The sequence below is a fragment of the Oncorhynchus masou genome, chromosome 14 (genome assembly GCF_036934945.1).
Source record: "Oncorhynchus masou masou isolate Uvic2021 chromosome 14, UVic_Omas_1.1, whole genome shotgun sequence".
NCBI classification, from domain to species: Eukaryota; Metazoa; Chordata; class Actinopteri; order Salmoniformes; family Salmonidae; genus Oncorhynchus; species Oncorhynchus masou.
The window spans coordinates 25,409,596-25,435,802 of NC_088225.1; the positions used below are offsets into that span (position 1 = coordinate 25,409,596).

The 26,207-nt window shown below is 41.6% G+C and overlaps 4 protein-coding genes across 6 annotated transcripts; 2 read left to right on the forward strand and 2 right to left on the reverse strand.

Annotated features, from left to right (window-relative positions):
* Nucleotides 1-686: 686 nt before the first annotated feature.
* LOC135554617 (small integral membrane protein 10-like protein 2A) lies at nucleotides 687-3,148 on the reverse strand. The gene is made up of 2 exons (XM_064987015.1): nucleotides 2,754-3,148; nucleotides 687-2,386 (listed from the first exon to the last, which is right to left on the reverse strand). The coding sequence occupies exons 1-2, from the start codon at nucleotides 2,931-2,933 to the stop codon at nucleotides 2,366-2,368; spliced, it is 201 nt and encodes a 66-aa protein (XP_064843087.1). The 5' UTR covers nucleotides 2,934-3,148; the 3' UTR covers nucleotides 687-2,365.
* Nucleotides 3,149-3,572: 424 nt separating this feature from the next.
* Nucleotides 3,573-10,872, forward strand: LOC135554616 (ras-related C3 botulinum toxin substrate 1-like). Of its 2 annotated transcripts, none has more exons than XM_064987014.1 (6): nucleotides 3,573-3,901; nucleotides 6,705-6,776; nucleotides 8,139-8,256; nucleotides 8,511-8,573; nucleotides 8,854-9,017; nucleotides 9,302-10,872. In XM_064987014.1, exons 1-6 carry the CDS (start codon nucleotides 3,867-3,869, stop codon nucleotides 9,360-9,362), a joined length of 513 nt encoding a protein of 170 aa, XP_064843086.1. In that variant the 5' UTR covers nucleotides 3,573-3,866; the 3' UTR covers nucleotides 9,363-10,872. The 2 variants fall into 2 exon arrangements, with proteins under 2 accessions (XP_064843086.1, XP_064843085.1); XM_064987013.1 differs by having other exon boundaries at nucleotides 3,575-3,901; nucleotides 8,854-9,013; nucleotides 9,302-10,655.
* Nucleotides 10,873-11,110: 238 nt separating this feature from the next.
* LOC135554615 (inactive serine/threonine-protein kinase 19-like) lies at nucleotides 11,111-14,618 on the reverse strand. 2 transcript variants are annotated; one of them, XM_064987011.1, is made up of 8 exons: nucleotides 14,543-14,614; nucleotides 13,621-13,771; nucleotides 13,282-13,380; nucleotides 13,041-13,186; nucleotides 12,482-12,717; nucleotides 12,035-12,132; nucleotides 11,804-11,951; nucleotides 11,111-11,365 (listed from the first exon to the last, which is right to left on the reverse strand). In XM_064987011.1, exons 2-8 carry the CDS (start codon nucleotides 13,676-13,678, stop codon nucleotides 11,320-11,322), a joined length of 831 nt encoding a protein of 276 aa, XP_064843083.1. In that variant the 5' UTR covers nucleotides 13,679-13,771; nucleotides 14,543-14,614; the 3' UTR covers nucleotides 11,111-11,319. The 2 variants fall into 2 exon arrangements, with proteins under 2 accessions (XP_064843083.1, XP_064843084.1); XM_064987012.1 differs by lacking the exon at nucleotides 13,282-13,380 and having other exon boundaries at nucleotides 14,543-14,618.
* dxo (decapping exoribonuclease) lies at nucleotides 13,737-24,412 on the forward strand. Its single transcript, XM_064987010.1, has 7 exons — nucleotides 13,737-13,816; nucleotides 18,722-19,218; nucleotides 19,506-19,732; nucleotides 21,503-21,722; nucleotides 22,386-22,521; nucleotides 22,686-22,780; nucleotides 22,956-24,412. The coding sequence occupies exons 2-7, from the start codon at nucleotides 18,728-18,730 to the stop codon at nucleotides 23,104-23,106; spliced, it is 1,320 nt and encodes a 439-aa protein (XP_064843082.1). The 5' UTR covers nucleotides 13,737-13,816; nucleotides 18,722-18,727; the 3' UTR covers nucleotides 23,107-24,412.
* The last annotated feature ends 1,795 nt before the right edge of the window (nucleotides 24,413-26,207 follow it).

Genomic DNA, 26,207 nt, shown 5'->3' on the forward strand with positions numbered 1-26,207 from the left:
AGAGGTCTGATTTTCTCCATGTAACCCTTTTATTTAATTTTACCTTTATTTTACTAGGCAAGTCAGTTAAAAACAAATTCTTATTTTCAATGACAGCCTAAGAACAGTGGGTTAACTGCCTGTTCAGGGGCAGACCGACAGATTTGTACCTTGTCAGCTCGGGGATTCGAACTTGCAACCTTTCGGTTACTAGTCCAATGCTCTAACCACAAGGCTACCCTGTTCACTCCCTTACAATATGTTTCTAAGAGAATCTTTAACTGATCAATGGACCAATGGATCATCTTGATTGCAGACAATGTCCTGCTTCATCCATAAGGGGATATGTTGAATTGACTGTAATTAAATTGTCTGAAATCCACTTTTAATTAAATTAATTGATCCACATTGTAAATTATCTGTGGGCTATGTAATCTATCTTGAGAGGATGAATGAATGACCTCAATAGTCACACTGATCTTTGAAATGGTATTTCTGCTATGCCCTCTGGACACTCTCTAATAATACATAGGATAAGATATACAGGTTAAATAACAGATTTAACACAAAAATCCTTACTATAGATCTTACCCACTTAAGTAAACATTACCATGAGGGTGTAGAAGGGTAGAGGTTTGTGTATGAATCCAAGATGATGAAGATTATAACCTAAAAGTAATTTCATAGAATATAAATGACAGAAATAGTTGATTGTTTAATAATTTATTGTTTCCAAGGATGTACAACCATATTAAATTCCTTACCCTTTTAATACAGTGACTCGAGAATTGACAAAACCCACAAACACTTTACTGAGAAATAAGGATGAGTGCATACCTAAGACAAAATCATAAACCATTTATTTCAAATCTAAAATGCCACCTCGTTAGCTCCATTGACCGATAGAGAGAAGTGGGTGACAAGTGTGTGTTTGTGTGTCATGCAGTCATTCCTTTCCTGGATCCTTCCTGTTTGTCTGACACCTACACTGCAACATTCCATTCCAAATCAGTGAGAAGAAGTGACACTAAGGATGCACATTACACAACAAGCACCTTGCCATTTCTATAACTGAAAGGTGACCGTACCGACACTGAAAGGTGACCGTACCCACACTGAAAGGTGACCGTACCCACACTGAAAGGTGACCGTACCCACACTGAAAGGTGACCGTACCCACACTGAAAGGTGACCGTACCCACACTGAAAGGTTGTAACAGTAGCCCTGCTGAGCTACACGGAAAGGTTGTAACGGTAGCCCTGCTGAGCTACACTGACAGGTTGTAACAGTAGCCCTGCTGAACTACACTGAAAGGTTGTAACAGTAGCCCTGCTGACCTACACTGAAAGGTTGTAACAGTAGCCCTGCTGAACTACACTGAAAGGTTGTAACAGTAGCCCTGCTGACCTACACTGAAAGGTTGTAACAGTAGCCCTGCTGAACTACACTGAAAGGTTGTAACAGTAGCCCTGCTGAACTACACTGAAAGGTTGTAACAGTAGCCCTGCTGAACTACACTGAAAGGTTGTAACAGTAGCCCTGCTGAACTACACTGAAAGGTTGTAACAGTAGCCCTGCTGACCTACACTGAAAGGTTGTAACAGTAGCCCTGCTGAACTACACTGAAAGGTTGTAACAGTAGCCCTGCTGAACTACACTGAAATGTATCCTCTTCCACTTTTCAACTCACTGCACCATCTTTCCATTGGGAAACAAACTTTTCCAAAACCGCTCAAAAAATATGCCCAAACCACTGAGAATAGAAAACATGCACTGGTTTATGTCATGCGGTGGAGATGCAAGCTAGTGGATACTTGTGTTTCATTATGAGGGGAACTATATGACAAGTTTCCAGTTTTCCTTCAAGAGACGACTACAGATGAGCACTGATGAACACGTCAAACAGAACTCTAAGAGGAAGAAGAAATAAGAAAGGTTCCAAAAACATTCATTCCATTGTTGTCATTGTAATTTTTGTTTCTCAGTCCTCCTTGTGGTCTGCGACAAAAAGGCAGTGTCAAATTCCACTGGTCATCCTTTCCTATGTCTCCAGATGGGCAGCTCAAGAATCTCTGGTGACGAGTGGCTGTGAGGGATATATCCCAGTACAACCTCACAAATCTCTGCACCATTGTTGGCCATTGTTAATGACATCATCATGGTGTCCTTCCCAAGCAAAGGCACTGGGTTCCTATGACAAGGGGTGGCTGAGACAACGGTCGTGTAACATTGCGCATTGTCATACTGGCCCCTGATCCTAGTGCCCTCTTCCACATTGTTGATTGTGTGAGGTCTGCAGGGTCTCTTTGGGAAGTTCTGACTGAAGATGCCCACTAATGAACAGTCAGGGGTGTTGGGTCCTCAATTGTGGCAGTTGTAACACACTCAGTGAATCTCAATATGGACCTGCAAATAGGAAAATACAAAGACAGTTGGCTAAAAATTGGAAATCTGACATATTGTAAATGTATGAAAACAAGAAATGACACTCAACAAAGCATGACATGTCAAAGTGGGCAGTGGCTGTCTAAATCTGCCTCCTTTATGGTCGTGATACTGTACTTCAAACTTGATTTGCATTGCCAAACCTTATGCTGTGGCTTCTTAGATTAGATGGCAAACTAGCAAATTACCTTGATTTTTTATTTAGCTGTCGCGTTAACGAACGTTAGCTAGCAGCTAAAATAGCTCAGTCAATATGTGAAGATAAAATGTTCGCTTTAGCTAACTGTATGCACCGTTTAGGTGCAAGGTTAGCCAGGAATATGTTTACCTGTAATCGCACATTGAACATCATCGAAGCGATGAGGTAGAGGTATGGGAATCTGATTCGCAGTCGCCACGCGAGATCAAAAAATATCAACAAAGTCCTCGTCAATCCTTTAGAAAACACCCCATAAGTCCGACCAGCGGACCCCGAAAAACGGAACACTAAATAAGACAGACCCGCCATAAAACAATGTCTACAACGGAGATTGTTATTTACCACCGGAATCTTATTTACAAGTTAAGAAGATACAACAGTGCATACTGCCATCGTTGTCTGGAGTTTTTAACATTCATATTTTCGTATTTTGACGAGGTACCCCACCCCAACCGAAAAATCCACCATTCTTTTCCAGTTTTGGTCAAACGGAACATTAGTGTGACACACGGAAGTTGCAATGCAATGATATCCGGCAACGTCATCATGGTGTAACTGTCTATGGTGTCCGTAAATACTCTTATTTTTTTGGAGAATATAATCATTTGGATAAACTAGTCTCTCGTATACTGTTCTGGTTACTATGTATACCAGATACATTTGCATACCATACCGTATATCAACATCACGATGTCAGCATATTATCTTCTGTTAACTCCACGCTACCTGAAAACTGAAAGTCGGCTAACTTACTTATAAATAATTGGACGTATGTTGTGTGAAAGATACGAGTTCATATCCCTTTTCTTAATTTCATGCTTCTTTCGTTTTTCACAATGTACTGTCTTTTGTTTTAGGATTAAACTGCTGCACATCAGTGATTTAAATCCGTGCGTGGGCGTCTAAAGCAACCGGAAATGACCCGGTGAACGGATAGTTCCGCGATGTAAAACGCAGCTCTGTTTTTTTTCCTCAATGGGTGGTAGCAGCTGTTTGCTCCATAATTTCCAGTTGAGAAAGTATGGGAATGTAGCAAGATCACTTCAAAAAAATATATCTTATCGGACACTTTAGAAAAGACACACATGAACCTTGTCAATCAGTCTTACTTTGACCAAATAACTACAGACATTTCAAGTTTGAACAAGTTCAGACAAAATAGTGGGTAACTAAGCTAGCACCCAAGCTAGTAAAAGGACTTAGCGACGCATCTGGACCAGTCTGGTAGTACGGTCCGGAACAATGCAGGCCATAAAGTGTGTCGTGGTTGGGGACGGGTAAGTTTATGAACGTTTACTAACTATAAATACACGATGTACCATTATAGCTAAGTAACTATCTATATTTGGTGTGAATGTCAATAAATAAATAAATAATATAGCTAGCAAATGTGTTAACTTTGTTAAATGTGTTAACTTGCTAGCTAACGTTAGTTAGTTAGCTAGGTGAAAAGTTAGCTAAAGGCTAGGTTACTACCAAACTAACAAGTTCAATGACAATCCAACATTACGCAAGCAAATACATGCTTATTCGCACAATTGTCATTTGTGCAAATCAGCTGGTTTAGTCCCCATCAATGTGACTAAATTAAGTGGGTGTGTAAACTTAATGAATTAAATCAAAGCTCTGCCATAGCTGTGTACATTCTGATGCTGAAACATGTCTATATTCTAGCCAAGTATCTCAACTCCCCTACCAATTAATATTTTGTTTTTTACAAGTCGATACTTGGAGTAAAATACGGATATAATGTTGCCCAAAAATTATATTGCGATATGTAACTATCGATTTTCCCCCATCACTAGTAACTATACGTCGATACTTAAAAATGTAATTTATTAAACACTTACCGTGTACCTGTGTTTGTCCTCTGTTGTTGCAGGCCATTTGTTTGCTGAAATCATACTTTTTAATAAAACGCTAATAAAATACAACCACTGACTGTTTCTCCGTTGCTGTGATGGCAACTCCGCGCAAATGCGCTTGTGCCAATTGAATCAACATGGAAACAGTCAGCGATTGTATTTGATGAACATTTTATTAAAAGGTAGGGCTTAAAGCAAACAAATAAAGGCACGCAACAGAGGACAAACATAGATACATGTAAGGGTTTACAAATGTATATTTTTGAAGTTTTGAATTCGGAGGTTCCTTTCAAAACTGCACTCAACTTAATGGAGGAGTTGAGGTACTTGGCAATCTGTATTTGAAGCTTTTGTATTTTTTGGGCTCAAGTAAACCTTGTCTCCAGTTTATTTCTGTCATTGTTTACTTGGTTATTTCATTGAATCTAAATTGTGAAAACAGTTAACTGGTATTCATCTTTGCTAGCAAGCTAATGTTTCCATAGAAACATTTTCCTGGTGTAAAGTATAGAGAGGGAAAGGGGATACCTAGTCACTTACCCACTAAATGCATTCAACTATCCCAGACCATTACAGGTGGACTGACTCACTCTATATATGAATATTAATGTCTGGATCATAGGGAGTATTTCATCTAGACTGTATAACTCCTTGATGTTTGCCGTTCCCAACTAAGTTAAATGGCCTGAGGTGAAACCTGAGGTGTGAGCATGGTAATAAGACGTGGTGACTCACTGCACTTCACCAACCTCTGTTTGCTAACCAGGTAGATACAAACCCTTTGCTAGTGGTTGGTCGGTAGGTATTACCCAACAAATAGGTAACAAACTTGGTAACATATTTTAGTTACCCTAGTGGTGCTGGTCAAACCTGTTCCTCACCTGGCTGGTATTTAGCCATTCAAATAACTGTGCACTTTTGGATGACCGTATCAGAAAAACTCTGATCTGTTTGGGCACTCCTCATAATGTGTAGGAGGGAGGGGAGGGTGTACACAACAGAGTATGTACCCTCTGGGCTGGGTGTGGTGTATATTGTTGGCAGCAGGAGAAATTAAAGCCCACATGTCATAGATGGAACCACGGCTGAACTGTTCTATTCTTTGATTAAAGGAGGTAATATAACTGTCCACTCCCATTCGTTGGCTAGCTTTTTATCTTTTGAAATAGTAACTAGGCCACATTTCAAAGAGTTACGGACTTGAGTTGGTGTGAAATGTGTGATCATCAATAGAGGTCGACCGAGTATGATTTTTCAACGCCGATACCGATTATTGGAGGATTTAAAAAAAGCTGATGCCGTTTAATCGACTGATTTTTAAAATTAGCTAAATATGCAGGTTTAAAAATATATACTTCTGTGTATTGATTTTAAGAAAGGCATTGGTGTTTATGGTTAGGTACACGTTGGGGCAACGACAGTCCTTTTTCGCGAATGCGCACTGCATCGATTATATGCAACGAAGGACACGCTAGATAAACTAGTAATATCATCAACCATGTGTAGTAACTAGTGATTATGATTGATTAAGTTTAATGCTAGCTCGCAACTTACCACGACTTCTTACTGCATTCGCGTAACAGGCAGGCTCCTCGTGAGGCAGGTGGTTAGAGCGTTGGACTAGTTAACCGTAAGGTTGCAAGATTGAATCCCTGAGCTGACAACGTAAAAATCTGTCATTCTGCCCCTGAACAAGGCAGTTAACCCGCCGTTCCTCGGCCGCCATTGAAAATAAGAATGTGTTTGTAACTGACTTGCCTGATTAAATAAAGGTGTAATATATATATATATATATAATATATATATATATATAGATTTCATTTTTTTTTTTTTTTTTTTTTTAATCGGCCATTCCGATTAATCGGTCGACCTCTAATCATCAATGTGTGATCATTAATGTGTAGAGCATGGCATCAGACATCTTGGCTGAGGCTAGGCCTAATCTCAACCTTACTCATTTGAACCAAGCCTGAGTTCCTGGCTGCAGGGCATTCAATCATTCAAGGTAGATTTTGAAGTGTGTGTTGTCCATCCACCCAGATTCAAGAGTGGTAGGGACCTCAGTGCCCTTTATAATAGACCATAGCCATGTCTTCAGCATGGTTCTTTCAGAGGATCGACATCATGCTATAAAATTTAAAATTGGCATATGGCATGCACACCTATGATTTGTTCCATAACATTGACATGTGCCTTTTATTTTCTCCTCTTCCAGAGCTGTGGGTAAGACATGTCTGCTGATCAGCTACACGACCAACGCCTTCCCTGGAGAGTACATCCCCACAGTGTGAGTACCTCTACAGCCCCCGGTTGGGAGGTCTGGCCTGGGAACCCCCTGAAGCCAGACACCCCCAGCACCACACCCCTCTAATTCTCCCATTGTCTCTGTCTCCACAACCATTATTCAGGCTAGGTAGCTATGTAGAGATTCCCTCCCTATCTTTTGCCCCCCACCTAAACTTGCAAATAAGATTTCAATTGGATTTGGTGGGAAAATGTTTGTTGGCAGCTTGGGATGCTAATCATGCTAACCTGGGGGCCTTAGCATCATACCGGTAGCGTTTGCCAGCCAAGAGTACTTAGCATCTCTGAACAGAGTGCCAGACGTAATTTGCTAACCAATTGTACATGTAGAATCACATGAAAAATGTTGTCAGTCAGACGTTCACTGGCGGGGTGGTCCCTAAAACATACTGCGCCAAACAAACAGCAGATGACCGGCAGATCGACATTCGTTGGGTTGTGTGCGCTCCCTTCGGGGAAGAAATACTTGGGGAAAACACGGCAACATAAATTACCAGAAGGGTTTTTAGGTCTTATCTGACCTGGCACTAACTTGTTATGTTGATCTGTATCAGTAACATAACCTGGTCACTTATCTAAACCAGTTTTTCTATTATTGATGGTCACTGGTCAGATTTACCAAGAGCTTTTCACCAGTTTGAACCAGTTCTTCATAAGAGGGAATACTGTAAAACATTCAAATAATAATGTTAAAAGGGATATCTGCAGCTGCTACTTCCATTTTTGGACTTCTAAATTAATGAGAGAGACCTATTGATTCTTAAAGAATATAACTGATAAATGCCCCATGACCTTAGTTTAACTGTCATACAGCAGAACCCAAAATGTATGCTTGTTTAACTCCAATGTTTGTAATTATTGTAAATGTAAACCAACACTGAATGGGTATTCAACTCTTACCCCATGAGGTTTGGTGCCTGCTGGTTTTCTGTTTTATTTTCTGTTCTACCTGATAATTAATTGCCCTAACTTGGTGTCACAGGTCTAAATTGGTCTATCATTTTGATATCTGGGATGGTCAGTCCTTGCATCTATAGGTCAGTCTGAATTGAATTGGTTGCATTTCTCCAGGGCCATCCTTCAGCTTTCTACCAAAAGAGGTGGGGATGCTTTGTTTCACCTGTTGATTGTCCCTTTAAATAAGGATTACGAGCTTATGTAAAAACATCTATTGATGTTCTTCTATTCCCTTATAGAAATATGATTTATAGTTAGTCTGATACATACAGCGAGGCACTTTAGGTTTTCACATCAAGTTAAATGGAATACACTTCTCTCTCCTTTGTTGTCTGCAGTTGATTATTAGCCTATACCCAAACTCATAGCGGTTGACTGATCCCTACAGGTTTGACAACTACTCTGCCAATGTGATGGTGGATGGAAAACCAGTCAACCTGGGCCTTTGGGATACAGCAGGACAGGAGGACTACGACAGACTCCGCCCCCTCTCCTACCCACAGACGGTAAGATTGACAGACCAGACATGCATTGCCAAACGAACAGCTGAAACTTCCTTACTATTGTTTTGTTTGAAATGAAGCCTTTGTGTACTTACAGGACATTCTGTAAAAAAATAGCGTAGTCCTCGTCTCTGTGGGTAATAATAAGGAAGTTTTAGATAAGGAAACACACACCTTTGTATGTAAGGAACACTGATTACGGAAGTGATTATCACAGGTACTGACTGAGATTATCCCCCCCCCCTCTCTCTCTCCAGGATGTGTTCCTTATCTGTTTCTCCCTCGTGAGTCCTGCCTCATTTGAAAACGTCCGTGCCAAGGTGGGTGCCCTGTTTGAAGCAACTCATCATAGCTCTAAAGAATTCAATACAAGGAGCTTGTCTACAGCACATGATGTTCAGTTCAAGCACATTTATATTGTCTAGCTCTATTTTTCAGAGCTGCATTTAGGAAAAGACAGTCCATATTGATTCTTCATAAGATTAAACTGATTTTTACTGGTTATATTGATCAAACTTTTGAAAAGTCATGGAAACTGTAATGACAAATTTAATGGGAACCCTATGAAAGTGGCATGCCTGATGTGGTCTCTCTTCATAGTGGTACCCAGAGGTCAGGCACCACTGTCCCAACACGCCCATCATCCTAGTGGGCACCAAGTTGGATCTGAGGGATGATAAGGACACCATCGAGAAGCTCAGGGAGAAGAAGCTCACCCCTATCACCTACCCCCAGGGCCTGGCCATGGCCAAAGAGATCGGTATGTGTTCAGTGTCTATCAGTGACAATGAATGCAGGTTTAGGGAGTGTGTTTACTGTTAGGAACAATTCATGCTTTGAATACAGATAACCTTCTCAACCAGGAGAAAGTGGTTGGACTCATGCATTACTTGTAGTTATGCTCTCTGAGTAAGGCTTTAAAAAGTGATCTCTCAAAGAAAGTGAGTGAAGAGTAACTGGCTTCTCTCCTGCTTGGACTGCAAATGCACACCCTTCAGAGCCATGCATTAGTAGTAACAGTCTCCTCATTCTCTCTCCTGTCGCTCAGGTGCGGTGAAGTACCTGGAGTGCTCGGCCCTGACCCAGCGCGGCCTGAAGACTGTGTTTGACGAGGCCATCCGGGCGGTCCTCTGCCCCCCGCCTGTCAAGAAGAGGAGAAGGAAGTGCTCCCTGCTCTAGAACCCCGCAGACAGGAAGTGTCGGGATGTGGGCACACGCCGGGCAGGGAGACAGACAACGCAGACACAAAAGCATTTTACTTCGGAATCTTTCCTTTTATATATAATATATTAGTCTCTACTAGTACAGCACTGGGACACACTGTTCCTTTGTTAAAAGAAACTGAATATACAGATAGGTTTAGGAATGGGTGACATCACTGAAGTGTAAGAAATTCCAGAGGCCTTCTAAAAATGGATTTAAACTTCTGTGAGAAGGATGATGAAATGTTTTTGATTTGTTGCTCTTACTCGTAGTCCATATTGTTTACAGTCTTGAGGTTGTTTTGGGTGGAGTGTGAATTTGCCAAACTGCATACTGCAGATATTAGAAGCTGTACAGCAGACAGACACTAAACTTGTTGCTATTTCTTTAGGTTTACCTCTTTAACAGTACAGCTAATAATTTGGCATGATGCACTGCAGTTAACGGTTACATGGTTAAGATGGCATTCTATTTGTGGGGTGGCATTCTTTATAACATGGAAATCCAGAACTAGCCAAGTTAATAGCATCACCAATTTTATTTTCACCTCCAACTACTAATTAATGTACCATACATCTAATTAGACTAGGACTGAGTTTTGGAAACACTGGTTTAGCCAACAGTGCTTTTTGTAGATTGGAAAAAGCGTGATCCTTCAGTATTTAATGGGAGAGCTGGCGTGCCTCGTTGCACGGTTGAACCTGTTAGTCAAAAATGTTGTATCCCCCACCCGCTCCTGCCGTGTCCTCCCTGTACTGTCTGAACCGAATCGTTGCCTGAGAAAAACAAAGCTTGCGACTTTATATGAGAAGATTGGATGTGAGGACTGTTTTGGGTGTCGATGTGAGATAAAAGCACCTTTTATATTAGTCTTTGGGCATTTATCAGAAACTACTCATGCAGTGATTTCTTCTGTGTATTTTTTTTGTGAATAGCCCATTTGATTTACAGTAGCCACACCTACTTGGAAGGCGGAGCAAAGGAGAGAGCATTTAAATGACTGAGGAATGTTGTAACGGTAACTAAGCTACAGTCAGTAAGGACATAGTGTGTATATATTCATCTTTGGTTACCATTTGAATTCAATTGGCTATTTTGTATTAAAAAAATTCCACGGAAGTGAATCACTCACTGTATTTTTAAACAAACTATGAACACTATTGTTTACCAACTACAAATAAACCTTTAATTTTCCTACACATCTAGCCTTTTGTAATTAATGCAGATGGCATGAAATGTGCTACATATACTGATACATATACATTTATTTTTTTCATTTACAAATTTGACCTACAAGATATGTAACTGTTATTCAGGCATCAAGCTGCGCTCCAACTGAGCCAATGTTGTGGCCCTTTGGTTTTATGGATAAAGCAATTTGTCACTTTGAGAATCATTAAATTTGAATTAAACATACTGTGTGCATTTACTTTGCCTTTACATTTGAGGTATTCATGTCACAGTACTTAGCTTCTGTTGAGGAATTCATATTTACAGTAGTTACAGCAATTAGTGTTTAAGCTTAAGGACTGACATGCTATTGTACTTCCTTTGAGGACTCCGAGCATAAGTATAGCTGGTTGTAGGGTTCACACGTTGCAATTGTCTTAGAACAAGGACAGTCAACAAGGAACCTTCAATAAAACGATTTACAAACCAGACAAGGCTTTATTACACCATTGGCATTTCAACCTACAAGGTTTCACTTTGGGTTTACCTATTTGGCAGAAAAAAAATCCAGAAAAACAAGGCAATAACAAATGATTAACCAGATTCATTTGGTGTAACATGGCCTCTCGTCATGTTCAGTTGCTTTAAGGGTTTCTTCCATGAAACAGGTTGTATCCATTCAGTCAGTTGAGATCAGTAGTCCACACACCGTAATAATGTTCCTGAAGTTGTGGGTATACTAAAAAAAGAAAAGAGCTGGTAAGGTGGGTACAACATGACCAATTGTGTTAGATACATGTCGACAAGAATAGTTGATGGCTACGCCCAGGAGTCAAGTTCCAAGTTGTCACGTGCACAAGTACAGTAAAATGCTTAACTTGCAAGCCCTTTCCATTATTCCATCAATATCAAAATAGTACAAGTTAAAAGCCAGGAGAAAAAAAAAAGGAACATGTAAGCTGTATACAGGGTCAGTCGCAGACTTACAATGTGCAGGGATACCTGATTAGTCGAGGTAGATATGTACATGTAGGCAGGGATTAGGAGAAAGTGACTGGTAGCAGGACAGATCATAATAGTAAACAATATGACAGCAGCATAAGTGGTGGGTGTGTGCAAGAGTGGCATGATGTTCAGGGAAAACTCTTGGTCCTACTGACATGAAAACCAGTCTCACCATTCTACTAGCTCTGCACCAATGATGTCATGGATGTGGTACTTGATCTGGAATTTAACCTGTGAGTTGGTCTGCCTCTCCTCCAGTTCTGCCTTTAAGACTTCGTTATATTTGGACTTCTTAACCATGCCCAGCACAGCTTTACGACCTGGGTCAGGGGGAGGAAGATAGTAAACAGTCAACACTCCATTAGCAAAGTAGTGCTAATTACTTCTTTGTTTGGTAGCTGACCCTGTATTAGGTACTTGGTGAATCGGCCAGAGTTGGGGATGGAGAGCCACCAGCTGCCAGCGTCCCTCACAGTCAGAACCCCCGACTTCACCAGTTGCCTGGGTGGGGGTGGGAAATAGCACAAGTTATTAGTGACTCATTTACAATGGAGCAAATGCATCCAAGCAGACTTTCAGATACATGAAAAGGATAAGATGCAGCATAGATGACCACCCTCTCAAACATAAAAAAAAAAATCTCACACACACAGTGCCGGTTTCTTGGACAGAGATCAAGCCTAGACCAGGACTAAAAATCATGTATAATAGACAATCTCCATTGACATAGCCCAGGACTAGGCTTAATCTGTGTCTGGCAAACAAGCTACAGTACAAACGCATTCAAACAAAGACTTTCAATACATGAAGAGACCAAGATTAATAAAAATAAAAACATTTTTCCTCGTACGTTATCTCTGAGTCTGTGAAGAGAAACTCCTTCAGCATTTTGTCTTTGTTGAAGCTCAGGTCATTGCAGGAGGGCAGCACTTTCTCCAGGAATTTATCCACTGTGCCCCGTGTCCCTCTCCCTTCCTCCCCAGCCAGGACTTTAGCCTTGTAGTCTGCAGCGAACACCAACCCAAAGGCCTCGGCGTCAAAGCCCAGCTGGAACATCAACAGCTCCCCCTGTTCCCTCAAGTCACTCTAACAAAGAGATGATGAAAAATAAGATGTTGGACATTAACAGATGGCTCAACCAAGGCAATGGTCTAAATTGACAACACATTTGAATATTTCTCCAGGACTAATAGTGTTCTTCAAACCCAGTGGAGACCAACAACGTGTGGAGGTTTTTGTTAGTGCCCAGTACAGTGTCATACAGGTTTGGCCGGTGTAGGCCGTCATTGTAAATAAGAATTTGTTCTTAACTGACTTGCCTAGTTAAATAAAGGTTAAATAAAATAACACATTTGATTGAGACCACCAGGATTGAAGAACACTGCTCCAGAAATATTCATTGGGCTTACAAGCTGCCTGTCCACTTGGGTCCTATCATTGTGTATGCTGTAGAGTTGGTGTTTTAGGACAATTTGTGGAAGGGCGTCATTGAAGAGTTTGCGTGGGAATAATGTCATAAGGTCCTGCAGGGTGGCTTTGACGTCCAGTGGTCCCGCTGGGGGAAAGAAAGGGACAAGAAAGGAGAAGGACAACAAGTCAAACACTGACACATTTCGCTAGATAGCTTCATTTAAGTTTGAGGAAAGGCACCTTCTCCATTGTTGACAGCTCCAAACTGCTTCTCATTACCAACTCTTCGTTTGTTCACTTTAAACGTGTCTGATATAAGGGCCCGTTTTCGGTTCATAACTGAGAGGCATGAAAACATTAACAATTAACATTAACAATCGTTGTGGAGTGCTAACGTTAGTGGCTAGCTACAGTAGCAAGTTGTTATTATGGAGACAGACAGCAGCATGCTAACGTTAAAATAAACGAGCTTCTAACCATTTGTCTACGACGGTAAACTTTATAATAACGGTACTATTACAAAATATTGGTTTTGTTTTCCATAAGTATATTCACTAGCAATAAAATGAATGTCCATACCTGACTTAAAGTAAGCATTTCTGTAGCAACTCTTGGTCAAACAAGATTTCCCAAACATACACCGGACAAAATGATTCTGTCAGAATGACAACACAGCACCCGACTCCGAAACATACCGCCACCTATCCGTCAGAATCAACTGTTACACATCCTGCAAAACAGAAGTAACGTTAGCTAGCTAGCTAATAAGACGGTGGTGAGTAAATTCACATTTTGCAAAATGAGTTGCATCTGCTTTGCTTGATCAAAACATAGAAAGTAGCATGCATAACATAATGTATCATGCATGCAGTTTGTGTTGAAGGAAACTGCTACTAAGTTAATACCGTTGTGCATTTACTGTTAGCTAGCTAACTAGCTCGCTAGACTGCTAGCCATGCATTTGCAATGCTGAAGTTACATTGACTGGAGGGTAGTGTATTTTTTTTATTTTTTTTATCTGTTATTACGTCTGATGTAACATGTTACAGTATTTATGTAATAACCAATACAGTGATATTACCTATCTAGTCCACATAACTACCTAATTTAGTTACGCGTGCTTTCAGCCAGTCATTCGAGACAGCAGTGGCAGAAGCCGAAGGTTTGGGTCCGGTGTCTATGTTATTGCTGCATACTGTATGTTAGTCGTTAGTTAGCTAGCCAGCCTACTTCTGTGGTTTGCATCCCAAAGGAGAGCGATGTCTAAACATTTTCTAGAAAGACTGCAGTCTCCATTAATAAATAGGAAGAAGCAATGTGTTTGACCCATTCTGTCTCTCCATCTATCCATCCTGTTCTTCCAGATCAGTTAAAGGTCCAATGCAGACATTATTTGTTTATTTAAAAAAAGTCTCTATCAAATCATTTCTGGGTAACAATCAAGTACATTACAGGGATTGTTTTGAATTCAAATCAAAAAGAAACTAAAATAGCTTATTACCAAAGAGCAATTTCTCAAACAAGAATTTTGCTCGGAGTGGGGAGGGGAAAACCAACCTCTTGGCAGAGAGGTTTGGAACTTCTTCTTCTGTGGATTTTATGACAGACTAGAACACCGAAAGGTGTTTTGCCGCCACCAACTGGATGGGTTGAAAAACACCAAAACCATACATGACATCGAAAACAAACTTAATCCACCCAAATAAAAATAGTACATTGACAAAAACAAAACTTGGCCAGGCCAGGCACGACGCCAACACCATCATTAAGTTTGCTGATGACACAACGGTGGTAGGCCTGATCACCGACAACAACGAGACAGCCAATAGGGAGGAGGTCAGAGACCTGGCTGTGTGGTGCTAGGACAACAATCTCTACCTCAACGTGATCAAAACAAAGGAGATGATTGTGGACTGAGCAAGCATGCCCTCATTCTCGTTGACGGGCTGTAGTGGAGCAGGTTGAGAGCTTCAAGTTCCTTGGTGACCACATCACCAACAAACTAACATGGTCCAAGCACACCAAGACAGTCGTGATGAGGGCACGACAAAACCTATTCCCCCTCAGGAGGCTGAAAAGATTTGGCATGGGTTCCTCAAAAGGTTCTACTGCTGCAGGGTTGCATCACTGCCTGGTATGGCAACTGCTCAGCCTACGACCACAAGACACTACAGAGGGTAGTGCGAATGTCCCAGTACATCACTGGGGCCAAGATTCCTGCCATCCAGGACCTCTATACCAGGCGGTGTCAAAGGAAGGCCCAGCCACCCTAGTCATAGACTGTTCTCTCTGCTACCGCACGTCAAGCGGTACCGGAGCGCCAAGTCTAGGTCCAAGAGGCTTCAAAACAGCTTTCACCCCCAAGCCATAAGACTCCTGAACAACTAATCAAATGGCTACCCAGACTATTTGCATCAGAGTCTCTGGTGGCACAGCTGGCGCTGCAGTACAGCACCTTAACCACAGCGCCACCCGGGAGGCCTTATTTCTTATTCTTATCCATATTTTTTAACTGCATTGTTGGTTAGGGGCTCATTAGAAAGCATTTCACTGTAAGGTTGTATTCGGTGCTCATGACTAATAAAATTTGATTTGACTTCCTTCCTTCAAATCTCAATATCTCCCTTCACAGGCTCTAGGGCCAGAGAGGGTGGTACGGCTTGTGACAATACTCCATCCTCCGCTGAGAAATGTTTCAATCCCAGGAACCGCTCCGCCACATCCACAATGATATCTATTTTCCTGGACTTTCTCTATCACCATAGCTATAAAGGCCACAAAGTCCACCTTCTTAACCTTCTAAATATTTGGGTCCTGCTGGTGAAAGTCAACCGCTGCAACCTGCAGTGAAGGCCTATCCACCACCATGGCGACGAGCACCATTCGAACACTCAACCCTTTTAACAGCTGCTGCATATGAAATGCTCTGGACAGCCCTGACTTTGGCCACCTCATTCTCTTTCTTCCTTGTTGGGCATTCCAAAGACCTGGCTTCGTGGTTCCAACCACAATTGCAACATTTTCATCACTTTTAAAACACATGACATGATTGTTTTACACAACTTGGACATCTCGTCTTCTCCCTTCTGAAAACACTTGAAACATGTCCAAAAGCTTTAAAGTGATCACACTGCATTGTTCTTGGGATAAATACTCTGACTCTGTAGTTTATATACCCCAACTGCACTTGAGTAGGGAGAGACTCCACAAAAGAACAGATAGACTCTTTCACCACACGATTCATCCGTGCATCGACTTCCCACGAGACGCCAGATATTACCCCCTTGAGGGGTGCCCTGTTCTAAGAGACACACACAACATGTCAAACTTATCAACTTGGGTGAGACGCAACACACGTTCCTTCAGATCAGAAGAAGTACAAAAAAATCCAAACAAGCCCGCCTCTCGTGATCCTCACAGCCTTCACTTTACCCAGCACTCTCCACCAGTTCGGATATAGTCAGGTACATACATATTTGGGCATTGACCAAGTCATTTTCATTTTGGCTCTGTATGCCAACACAAAGGATTTGAAAGGATACAATCAAGATGACCTGAAAGTACAGACTTTCAGCTTTAATTTGAGGGTATTTACATCCAAATCGTGTGAACGGTGGAGGAATTACAGCACTTTTTATTTTAGGGCTCAAAAGTAATTGGACAAACTAACAATAATAAATTAAATTGTGAGTTTTAATACTTGGTTGCAAATGACTGCCTGAAGTCTGGAACACATAGACATAACCAGATGCTGGGTTTCTTTCCTGGTGATGCTCTGCCAGGCCTTTACTGCAGCTATCTTCAGTTCCTGCTTGTTCTTGAGGCGTTTTGCCTTCAGCAAGTGAAATGCATGCTCAATTGGAATCAGGTCAGGTGATTAACTTGGCCATTGCATAACATTCCACTTCTTTGCCTTAAAAAAGTATTTGGTTGCTTTTTCAGTATGCTTTGGGTCATTGTCCACCTGCACTGTGAAGCACCATCCAATGGTTTTGAAGCATTTGGCCGAATCTGAGCAGATAATATAGCCCTAAACACTTCAGAATTCATCCTGCTGCTTTTGTCAGCAGTCAGATTATCAATAAATACAGGGGAACCAGTTCCACTGGCAGCCATACATGCCCACACCATAACACTGCCTTCACCATGCTTCACAGATGAGGTGGTATGCTTCACAGATGAGGTGGTATGCTTCACAGATGAGGTGGTATGCTTCAAAGATGAGGTGGTATGTTTCACAAATGAGGTGGTGTGCTTCACAGATGAGGTGGTATGCTTCGAATCATGAGCAGTTCCTTCCCTTCTCCATGCTCTTCTCTTGCCATCATTCTGGTGCAAGTTGATTTTTGTCTCATCTGTCCATAGGATGTTGTTCCAGAACTGTACAGGCTTTTTTAGATGTTGTTTGGCAAACTGTAATCTGGTCATCTTGTGGTAAACCGTCTGTATTTACTCTGGTGTTCTCTTGATTGTTGACTCTGACACAGATATGCCTACCTCCTGGAGGGTGTTCTTGATCTGGCCAACTTTTGTGAAGGGTTTTTTCTTCACCAGGGAAATAATTATTCTGTCATCCACCACAGTTGTTTTCCGTAATTTTTCTGGACTTTTGGTGTTCCTGAGCTCACCAGTGCGTTCTTTCTTTTAAAGAATGTACCAAATAGTTGATTCGGCCACACCTAATGTTTTCGCTATCTCTCCGATGGGTTTGTTTTGATTTTTCACCCTAAGGATGGCTTGCTTCACTGGCAGTGACAGCTATTTGGACTTCATATTGAGGGTTAACAGCAATAGATTCCAAATGCAAATGACACACTTGAAATAAACTCTAAACCTTTTATCTGCTTACTTGTAAATTAACTAATGAGGAAAAGCACACACCTTGCCATGAAGGAACAACTGAGCAGCCAATTGTCCAATTACTTTTGGTCCCTTAAAAGGGGGGGCCACATATAAAAGTGCTGCAATTCCTACACCGTTCACCCGCTTTGGATGTAAATACCCTCAAATGAAAGCTCATATTCATTATTTAATTTCAACTCCAATATGCTGTGGTAGACAGCTAAAATAACAATAATACCTTGGTCAATGTCCAAATATTTATGGACCTGACTGTATCAAATGGATTCTTCAAGATTAGTAATCCGATCAGCTGCTCGTCATTAACAAACCGCACTCCTACAAGATACGAAGGGTCATTCTCAGCCCTATCTTGCTCCATTTTCCATTATTTTGGACAATATTCAAATTTTCCTTAATTCTACCGCCATTAGATTCCCAATCCACGTCAGTGTGTCCGCTTCCGCCATCCTCCCTCCTGTCAGCAAGCCAACCTCGTCTGTTTTTCCCCAGGTTTGGAACTCCCTTCTTTATTGGTCTATTAATTCATCTACACCAGGCAGGCTCAAACTCCATCCCACATAAATAGACTGACATTTCAGGCAGTCTTTTCAAACAGCTAAAAGGGCATCATAATTTTTTAATTTCACACTTCAAAGTGTGGTAATATGTAAAAAAATAAAATAAAATAAAAAACACAGGAAAGTCACATTTGGACTGCTTTGGGCTTTTAATTAGGAGTAGTATACAAAAAGGAAAGATTGGAAGAGATTGAGTCAGACACTGACTATTCGATTGTAATTTGAATGATTATTAACTAGATATATTTATCTCTTCCTAGATCACCATGGACCAACGCCACCAGTCCCACCACAGACCCCAACATCCAAACTCCAATCACCACGACAACCACCAGTCAACATTCAAGAGAGACATGGATGACAGTGGGAGAGGCCATTTCCAACACAAGCGCTTTAGACCCGGTCAGAACCATCACCCGGCTGGCCCTTCAACACCCCCATCTAGCCCCCCAACCCAGAGCCTGAGCATACAACGACAGCTGTACGAGAGAGACTTCCCCTTATACAAACAGCCTGTGGAGGTGGGACATTTCTCCCTGGACTCTGAGCGCAGGTTTTTCAATGATGCCCGGCAGCTGCGTTACTACGTGGAGCCGGAGAAGAGTTGTCCTAACTTCGACTTGAGAGACGGGTACAGGGGCCGCTTCGTCAAGAGGGACGACAGGGTGAAGGAGAAACTGGACCACATCCTCAGATGGATCCTGGCAAACAGGTCCAAGCTGCAGTCGAAGGACACAGCTGCTTCTTCTTCCCCATGGTAAGCACCACTAGTGTCAGTTTAAGAGATGTTATTTTAATTGATACATTATTCATCAGTAGCAACACCTTTCTGTCTAGTTATACAGATATAGGCCCACTAATTGTCAGTCATCAAGGCCATAAACATTTCAGAATGGGATCAGTTGTGATGGACACAATATTCAATATACACACACACAATATCCTCAGTCAATTCTGTGATTCCTAGTCACAAGGAATGACTGTGACTATATTAACCTGTGTGTTCTGACAGACATGTATTCTTTGATCAACCTCTCCTACCAGTGCATTAGGTGTAGACATTGTGACATGGCGCGGCCACCTAACCAAGCTGTTGACCACGCCTTATGAGACCCGGGAGGGCTGGCTGCTGGCTGTGACCAGGATGGGGGGGACACTGTACATCAGTGAGGTGGAGACGGAGGCTGCACGCCGGGACCGGGAGAACCGCACCGAGAGGCACGAGGAGATGATGTACTGGGGGTACAAATTTGAACAGTACACGTGTGCAGGTAGAGGATGGCTTCTTGTGTTCCTCTTTTGCTGTACGCACTGAGTTGTTACAGTACCTTGCAAAAGTATTTATCCCCCTTGGCATTTTTCCTATTTTGTTGCATTACAACCTGTAATTTATATTGATTTTTATTTGGATTTCATGTAATGGACATACACAAAATAGTCCAAATTGGTGAATTGTACTGAAAAAAAATAACTTGTTTAAAAAAAAACGGAAAAGTGGTACGTGCAAATGTATTTACCTCCTTTGCTATGAAGCCCCTAAATAAGATCTGGTGCAACCAATTACCTTCAGAAGTCACATAATTAGTTAAATAAAGTCCACCTGTGTGCAATCTAAGTGTCACATCATCTGTTGCATGATCTCAGTAAAAATACACCTGTTCTGAAAGGCCCCAGAGTCTACAACACCACTAAGCAAGGGGTACCATAAAGACCAAGGAGTACACCAAACAGGTCAGGGACAAAGATGTGGAGAAGTACAGATCAGGGTTGGGTTATAAAAAAGTTCAGAAACTTTGAACATCCCATGGAGCACCATTAAATCCATTATTAAAAAATGGAAAGAATATGGCACCACAACAAACCTGCCAAGAGAGGGCCGCCCACCCAAACACACAGACCAGGCAAGGAGAGCATTAATCAGAGAGGCAACAAAGAGACCAAAGATAACCCTGAAGGAGCTACAAAGCTCCACAGCGGAGATCGGAGTATCTGGCCATAGGACCACTTTAAGCCGTACACTCCACAGAGCTGGGCTTTATGGAAGAGTGGCCAGAAAAAAAGACATTGCTTAAGAAATATATAAGCCAACACGTTTGGTGTTCGCCAAAAGGCATGTGGGAGACTCCCCAAACATATGGAAGAAGGTACTCTGATCAGATGAGACTAAAATTGAGCTTTTTGGCCATCAAGGAAAACGCTATGTCTGGTGCAAACTCAACAGCTATTATCACCCAGAGAACACCAGTGAAGCATGGTGGTGGCAGCATCATGCTGTGGGGATGTTTTTCATCGGCAGGGACTGGGAAACTGGTCAGAATTGAAGCAATGAATAAATACAGGGAAATTCTTGAGGGAAACGTGTTTCAGTCTTCAAGAGATTTCAGACTGGGGCGGAGGTTCACCTTCCAGCAGGACAATGACCCTAAGCATACTGCTGAAGCAACACTCGAGTGGTTTAAGGGGAAAACATTAAAATGTATTGGAATGGCCTATTGACAGCCCAGACCTCGATCCAATTGAGATTATGTGGTATGACTTAAAGATTGCTATACACCAGCGGGACCCATCCATGAAGGAGCTGGAGCAGTTCTGCCTTGAAGAATGGGTCAAAATAGCCAGTGGCTAGATGTGCCAAGCTTACAGAGACATACCCCAAGAGACTTGCAGCTGTAATTGCTGCAAAAGGTGGCTCTACAAAGTATTGACTTTGGGGGGGTGAATATTTATGCATGCTCAAGTGGTAGGCATGTTGTGTAAATCAAATGATACAAACCCCCAAAAAAGTTATTTTAATTCCAGGTTGTAAGGCAACAAAATAAGAAAAATAGGGGGTGAATACTTTCGCAAGCCACTGTATGTTGTGGTGGACTTTCAGATGATTGATTGCTGATGGTTTTTATTGATGGTTTAATATCAATATGACTTGAGATTGGTGTACAGTTCCTGAAAAGCCTACACCCAGAAATGCATAATATTTCTCATACTTGGGATTGTAGTTGGAGTCCTTGGATTGTTTTGAAATGTCTGTAACCTTCTTTCAGATGACGCCCAGAGTCTTCCAGATCCAGGTGGGGTTGTAAACACCAACGAGGCCTTCTGCACTGTAGTCCAGACCCGGCTAGCCGAGCACAGACTGCTGTTCTCTGGCGAGGTGGACTGTCGGGACAAAGACCCCAAGGCCCCGTCTCCTCCAGCCAACTACATCGAGATGAAGACCTCATTGGAAATCTCCACCCCCAAACAACGCAGCAACTTCCACAGGTAAACTATCCACAGATACGCTCTGCACTAGACCCCTATTATGGAGACGGATTGCACATTTGCATATCCATATCTTATATCTCTGGATATCTGCAGTTGGGCAATTCCATGTTAACGGAATTTCGCTGAGACTCATATTTTTCTTTAAACTGTATGCCAAACAAAAGCCATTGATTTCAAAGTTTAACAATCCATACAACTCTATGCACACTGACTATGTTGAACAATTTACACAATAAAAAAAAACATTTACTTGAAAAATTGTGCTGGTGCAAAGTTTGGTAACAGAATTACGGTAAAATCTCCAGTTTTATTCTGTTACCAAACTTTATATCTGCACAGTTCTTCCTGTATTTGTAAAATTCTCAGTGTAAATTGTTAAAATTAGTCTCTGTGCATAGAGTTGTATGGTTTGTTAAACTTTTAAATGTTTTTTGTTAGACATACATTTTAAAGTGAAAAATCTGAGTCTCAGCGTAATTCCATTATCATGGAATTGCCCAGTAACCAGTACTGTTGTCACTGTCTGGTAAAGACACATTTTGCTGATGAATATACACAGAATGAAACTGGAACCAAGGCTAGCTCCTCACATCTTCAGTTGGAACATTTTCCCAAGAGAGTTAAAATGTGTGTTTTCTCTTGTGCATGTTCTCCTTCCAGGTTTAAACTACTAAAGTGGTGGGCCCAGTCCTTTCTTCCTGGGGTACCGCGAATCGTAGCTGGTTTCCGTGATCATGACGGAGTGGTTGTGTCTGTGGAGACTTACCACATCTCCAAGATATCTCAGCTTATCAAGGTACGGTTCCAGTTGTTTTTCTTCTGAAAAAGAACATACACATTTTTAACAGGTCTTCTACCAGAAACCCAGTAGGTCTGTGTAATATAGGATGCCTATTTTGTGAGTTTAAAAACAATGTGCATGCTTGTTTGTCCTAAGTGGTTGTCTCTTCTCTCATACAGAATGAAACCAACTGCTGGAAGCCAACTGTCTGCATGAACTTCTGCTGTGAATTCCTGTCCTTCGTGAAGAGTGTGGTCACAGAAGACGATCCAAGGTGATGCTTGATATGGTTAAGATTCTTTTTAAAGTAGTTATTTTATTACAGTGCTCATAACCTTTACTTTCTGCTACCATTAAAAAAAGCTTAAGAGAACTTGCTATTGCATACAGTCAAGAGTTTCCCTAGAAACATTCTGACTCTAGTTAACTATGTTATTTATTTCTGTCAGGGTGGTGCACCTGTTCTCATGGGATCCACACAGAGACGTCACCTACTCCATCCACAGAGACTCTCAGTACTCCTTCCTACCAGACTGGTACGTCAGGGAGATGACCAGTTCAACCAGTCGTGAGACACACCACCACCCACCTCAGACCTGATTCAGAACAAACCTGACAATGGCCCGTATTGACAAAGCAGCTCAGAGTAAGACTGCTGATCTAGAATCAGGTCCCTCATCCTATTCATTCTGATTTAGTAGGCAAAACGGAGCCTCGATCAGCACTCCTACTTTGATATGCTTTATGCGTACAGGCCAAGGTTTTCACCTTACACCAGTATGGACTTGAAACAATACTTTAACGCTGAAACCTGTTATTTGATAATGAAGTAGAAACACACCAAGCGCCCTGAAGGAGTAGGCGGGTTCTGACGGGTCGGTTTTTGAGGATAAAGAAAGTCATTTTATTCAACTTCCATTTTCCTCCCAGAGTGGCTGAGTTATATAGTGTGGATCAGCATGGACTTTAGCATTCACAAACCAGCTTTTGGGACTTTCTCACAAATGGTGTCCAGGTTTACAGAAGACATATCTTTCCTAATGATTTGTGGTGTCTTTTTTTATGTGAAGTATTTACATTTTTCAGCTCATCTCTGATTTGTATTTTTTTATTTTTTTTTTATTACAAAATTCTGTGATTTGAATGTAACAGTTGTGGTTTGAAGTGTCTGCTCTGAAACTGTGAAACAATAGTACCATAACAAGATTTAATTTCCCAATCAAACCTTTTTATTATTAACCCCATGGGCATATCGATCACTTATCATGTTCTTTTCTGAAGTACATTAATTAAATTATGCCACAAAAAAAACTTAAGAACATCAATATTGCATAAGCAGTTTTAACCAAAGTGTTCATGGAAACTGTCCAGTGTCAGAATGCATTGTCCTTTGTCCTATAATAAATTACACCTTCATTGAATGACGCATTGACAATGTCGCAGATGGTAGAAAACATCCCAGGTAAAAGTTTGATTCTACAATGCAGTTGTGCTGAATGGAATTAACTAAAAAAAACACACAATTTGCTCTGTAAAGATGTTAATCTGTCATAGCTTTCATTTATTTCAATGCAATTTACAGAATTATTATTCATTTAAAATCTGCAGGATGCATACTAGTCCCAGAGTTCTCCATGAATTCCAAGGCACATCTTGTCATGTCCGACTGTACATCCTTAATCATTCCTCAAGTCAGAAGTGGAAATAGACTGTTATAACCACATACAGTGCATTCTGAAATGACTCAGACCCCTTGAATTTTTCCAGTTTGTTACGTTACAGCCTTATTCTAAAATTGATTCAATCCCCCCCCCCAGCTACACACAAAACGCCACAATGACAAAGCAAAAACAGGTTTAGAAATGTTTGCAAATGTATAACTAATAAAAATAAAACATTTACATAAGTATTCAGACTCTTTAATCAGTACATTGTTGAAGCGCCTTTGGCAGCGATTACAGCCTCAAGTCTTCTTGGGTATGATGCTACAAGCTTGGCACACCTGTATTTGGGGAGTTTCTCCCATTCTTCTCTGCAGATCCTCTCAAGCTCGGTCAGGTTGGATGGGGAGGGTTGCTGCACAGCTATTTTCAGGTCTCTCCAGAGATGTTCGTCCAGGCTCTGGCTGGGCCACTCGAGGACATTCAGAGACTTGTCTCAAAGCCACTCCTGCATTGTCTTGGCTGTGTGCTTATGGTCATTGTCCTGTTGGAATGTAAACCTTCTCCCCAGTCTGAGGTCCTGAGCAGGTTTTCATAAAATATCTCTCTGTACTTTGCTCCGTTCATCTTTCCCTTGATCCTGACTAGTCTCCCAGTCCCTGCCACTGAAAAACATCCCCACAGCGTGATGCTGCCACCACCATGCTTCACCTGAATGCCAAGTGTCACATCTTGGTTTCATCAGACCAGAGAATCTTGTTTCTCATGGTCTGAGAATCCTTTAGGTGCCTTTTGGCAAACTCCAAGCAGGCTGTGCCTTTTACTGAGGAGTGGCTACCATCTGGCCACTCTACCATAAAGGCCTGACTGGTGAAGTGCTGCAGAGATGGTTGTTCTTCTGGAAGGTTCTCCCATCTCCACAGAGGAAGTCTGGAGATCTGTCAGAGTGAACATCGGATTCTTGGTCACCTCCCTGACCAAGGCCCTTCTCCCCCGATTGCTCAGTTTGGCGGTTCCAAACTTTTCCCATTTAATAATGATGGAGGCCACTGTGTTTTTGGGGACCTTCAATGCTGCAGACATTTTTTAGTACCCTTCACCAGATCTGTGCCTTGACACAATCCTGTCTCGGTGCTCTACGGACAATTCTTTCAACCTGATGGCTTGGTTTTTGCTGACATGCAATGTCAACTGTGGGACCTTAAACAGGTGTGTGCCTTTCCAAATCATGTCCAATCAAGTTGTAGAAACATCTCAAGGATGATCAATGGAAACAGGATGCACCTGAGCTCAATTCCGAGTCTCATAGCAAAGGGTCTGAATACTTATGTAAATAAGGTATGTTTTAATTTAATACATTTGCAGAAACTTTAAAAACCTGTTTTCGCCTTGTCATTATGGGGTGTTGTGTGAAGGTTGAGGGGGAAAATGTATACATTTAGAATCAGGCTCCTGATTGGCGCAGCGGTCTGAGGCTCTACATCTCAGTGCAAAGAGGCGTCACTGCAGTCCCTGGTTCGAATCCAGGCCGCATCACATTCGGCCGTGATTGTGAGTCTCATGGGGTGGCGCACAATTGGCCCAGCGTCTTCCGGTTTTGGCCGAGGTAGGCCTTCATTGTAAATAAGAATTTGTTCTTAACTGACTTGCCAAGTTAAATAGATTTTTTTAAATAAGGTAACAAAATGTGTAAAGCGTCAGGGGCCTGAATTCTTTCCGAATGCACTGTAAGTCAGAATTTCGGTGCAATAAAGATGTAGTAAAATGTAGACAGTTATTATAAGTTGTATAATTTATTGCTGTGGAAGACAGTCCGCTTTCTTAGTGCAGGTCCCATACTGTTCATATTATTCTGAACATCCAATCTACATCCATCGCCTACTGTCTAGGCTAAGCAGGTCAGATACTGGTCATATTATTCTGAACATCCAATCTACATACATAGCCTACTGTCTAGGCTAAGCAGGTCAGATACTGTTCATATCATTCTGAACATCCAATCTACATCCATCGCCTACTGTCTAGGCTAAGCAGGTCAGA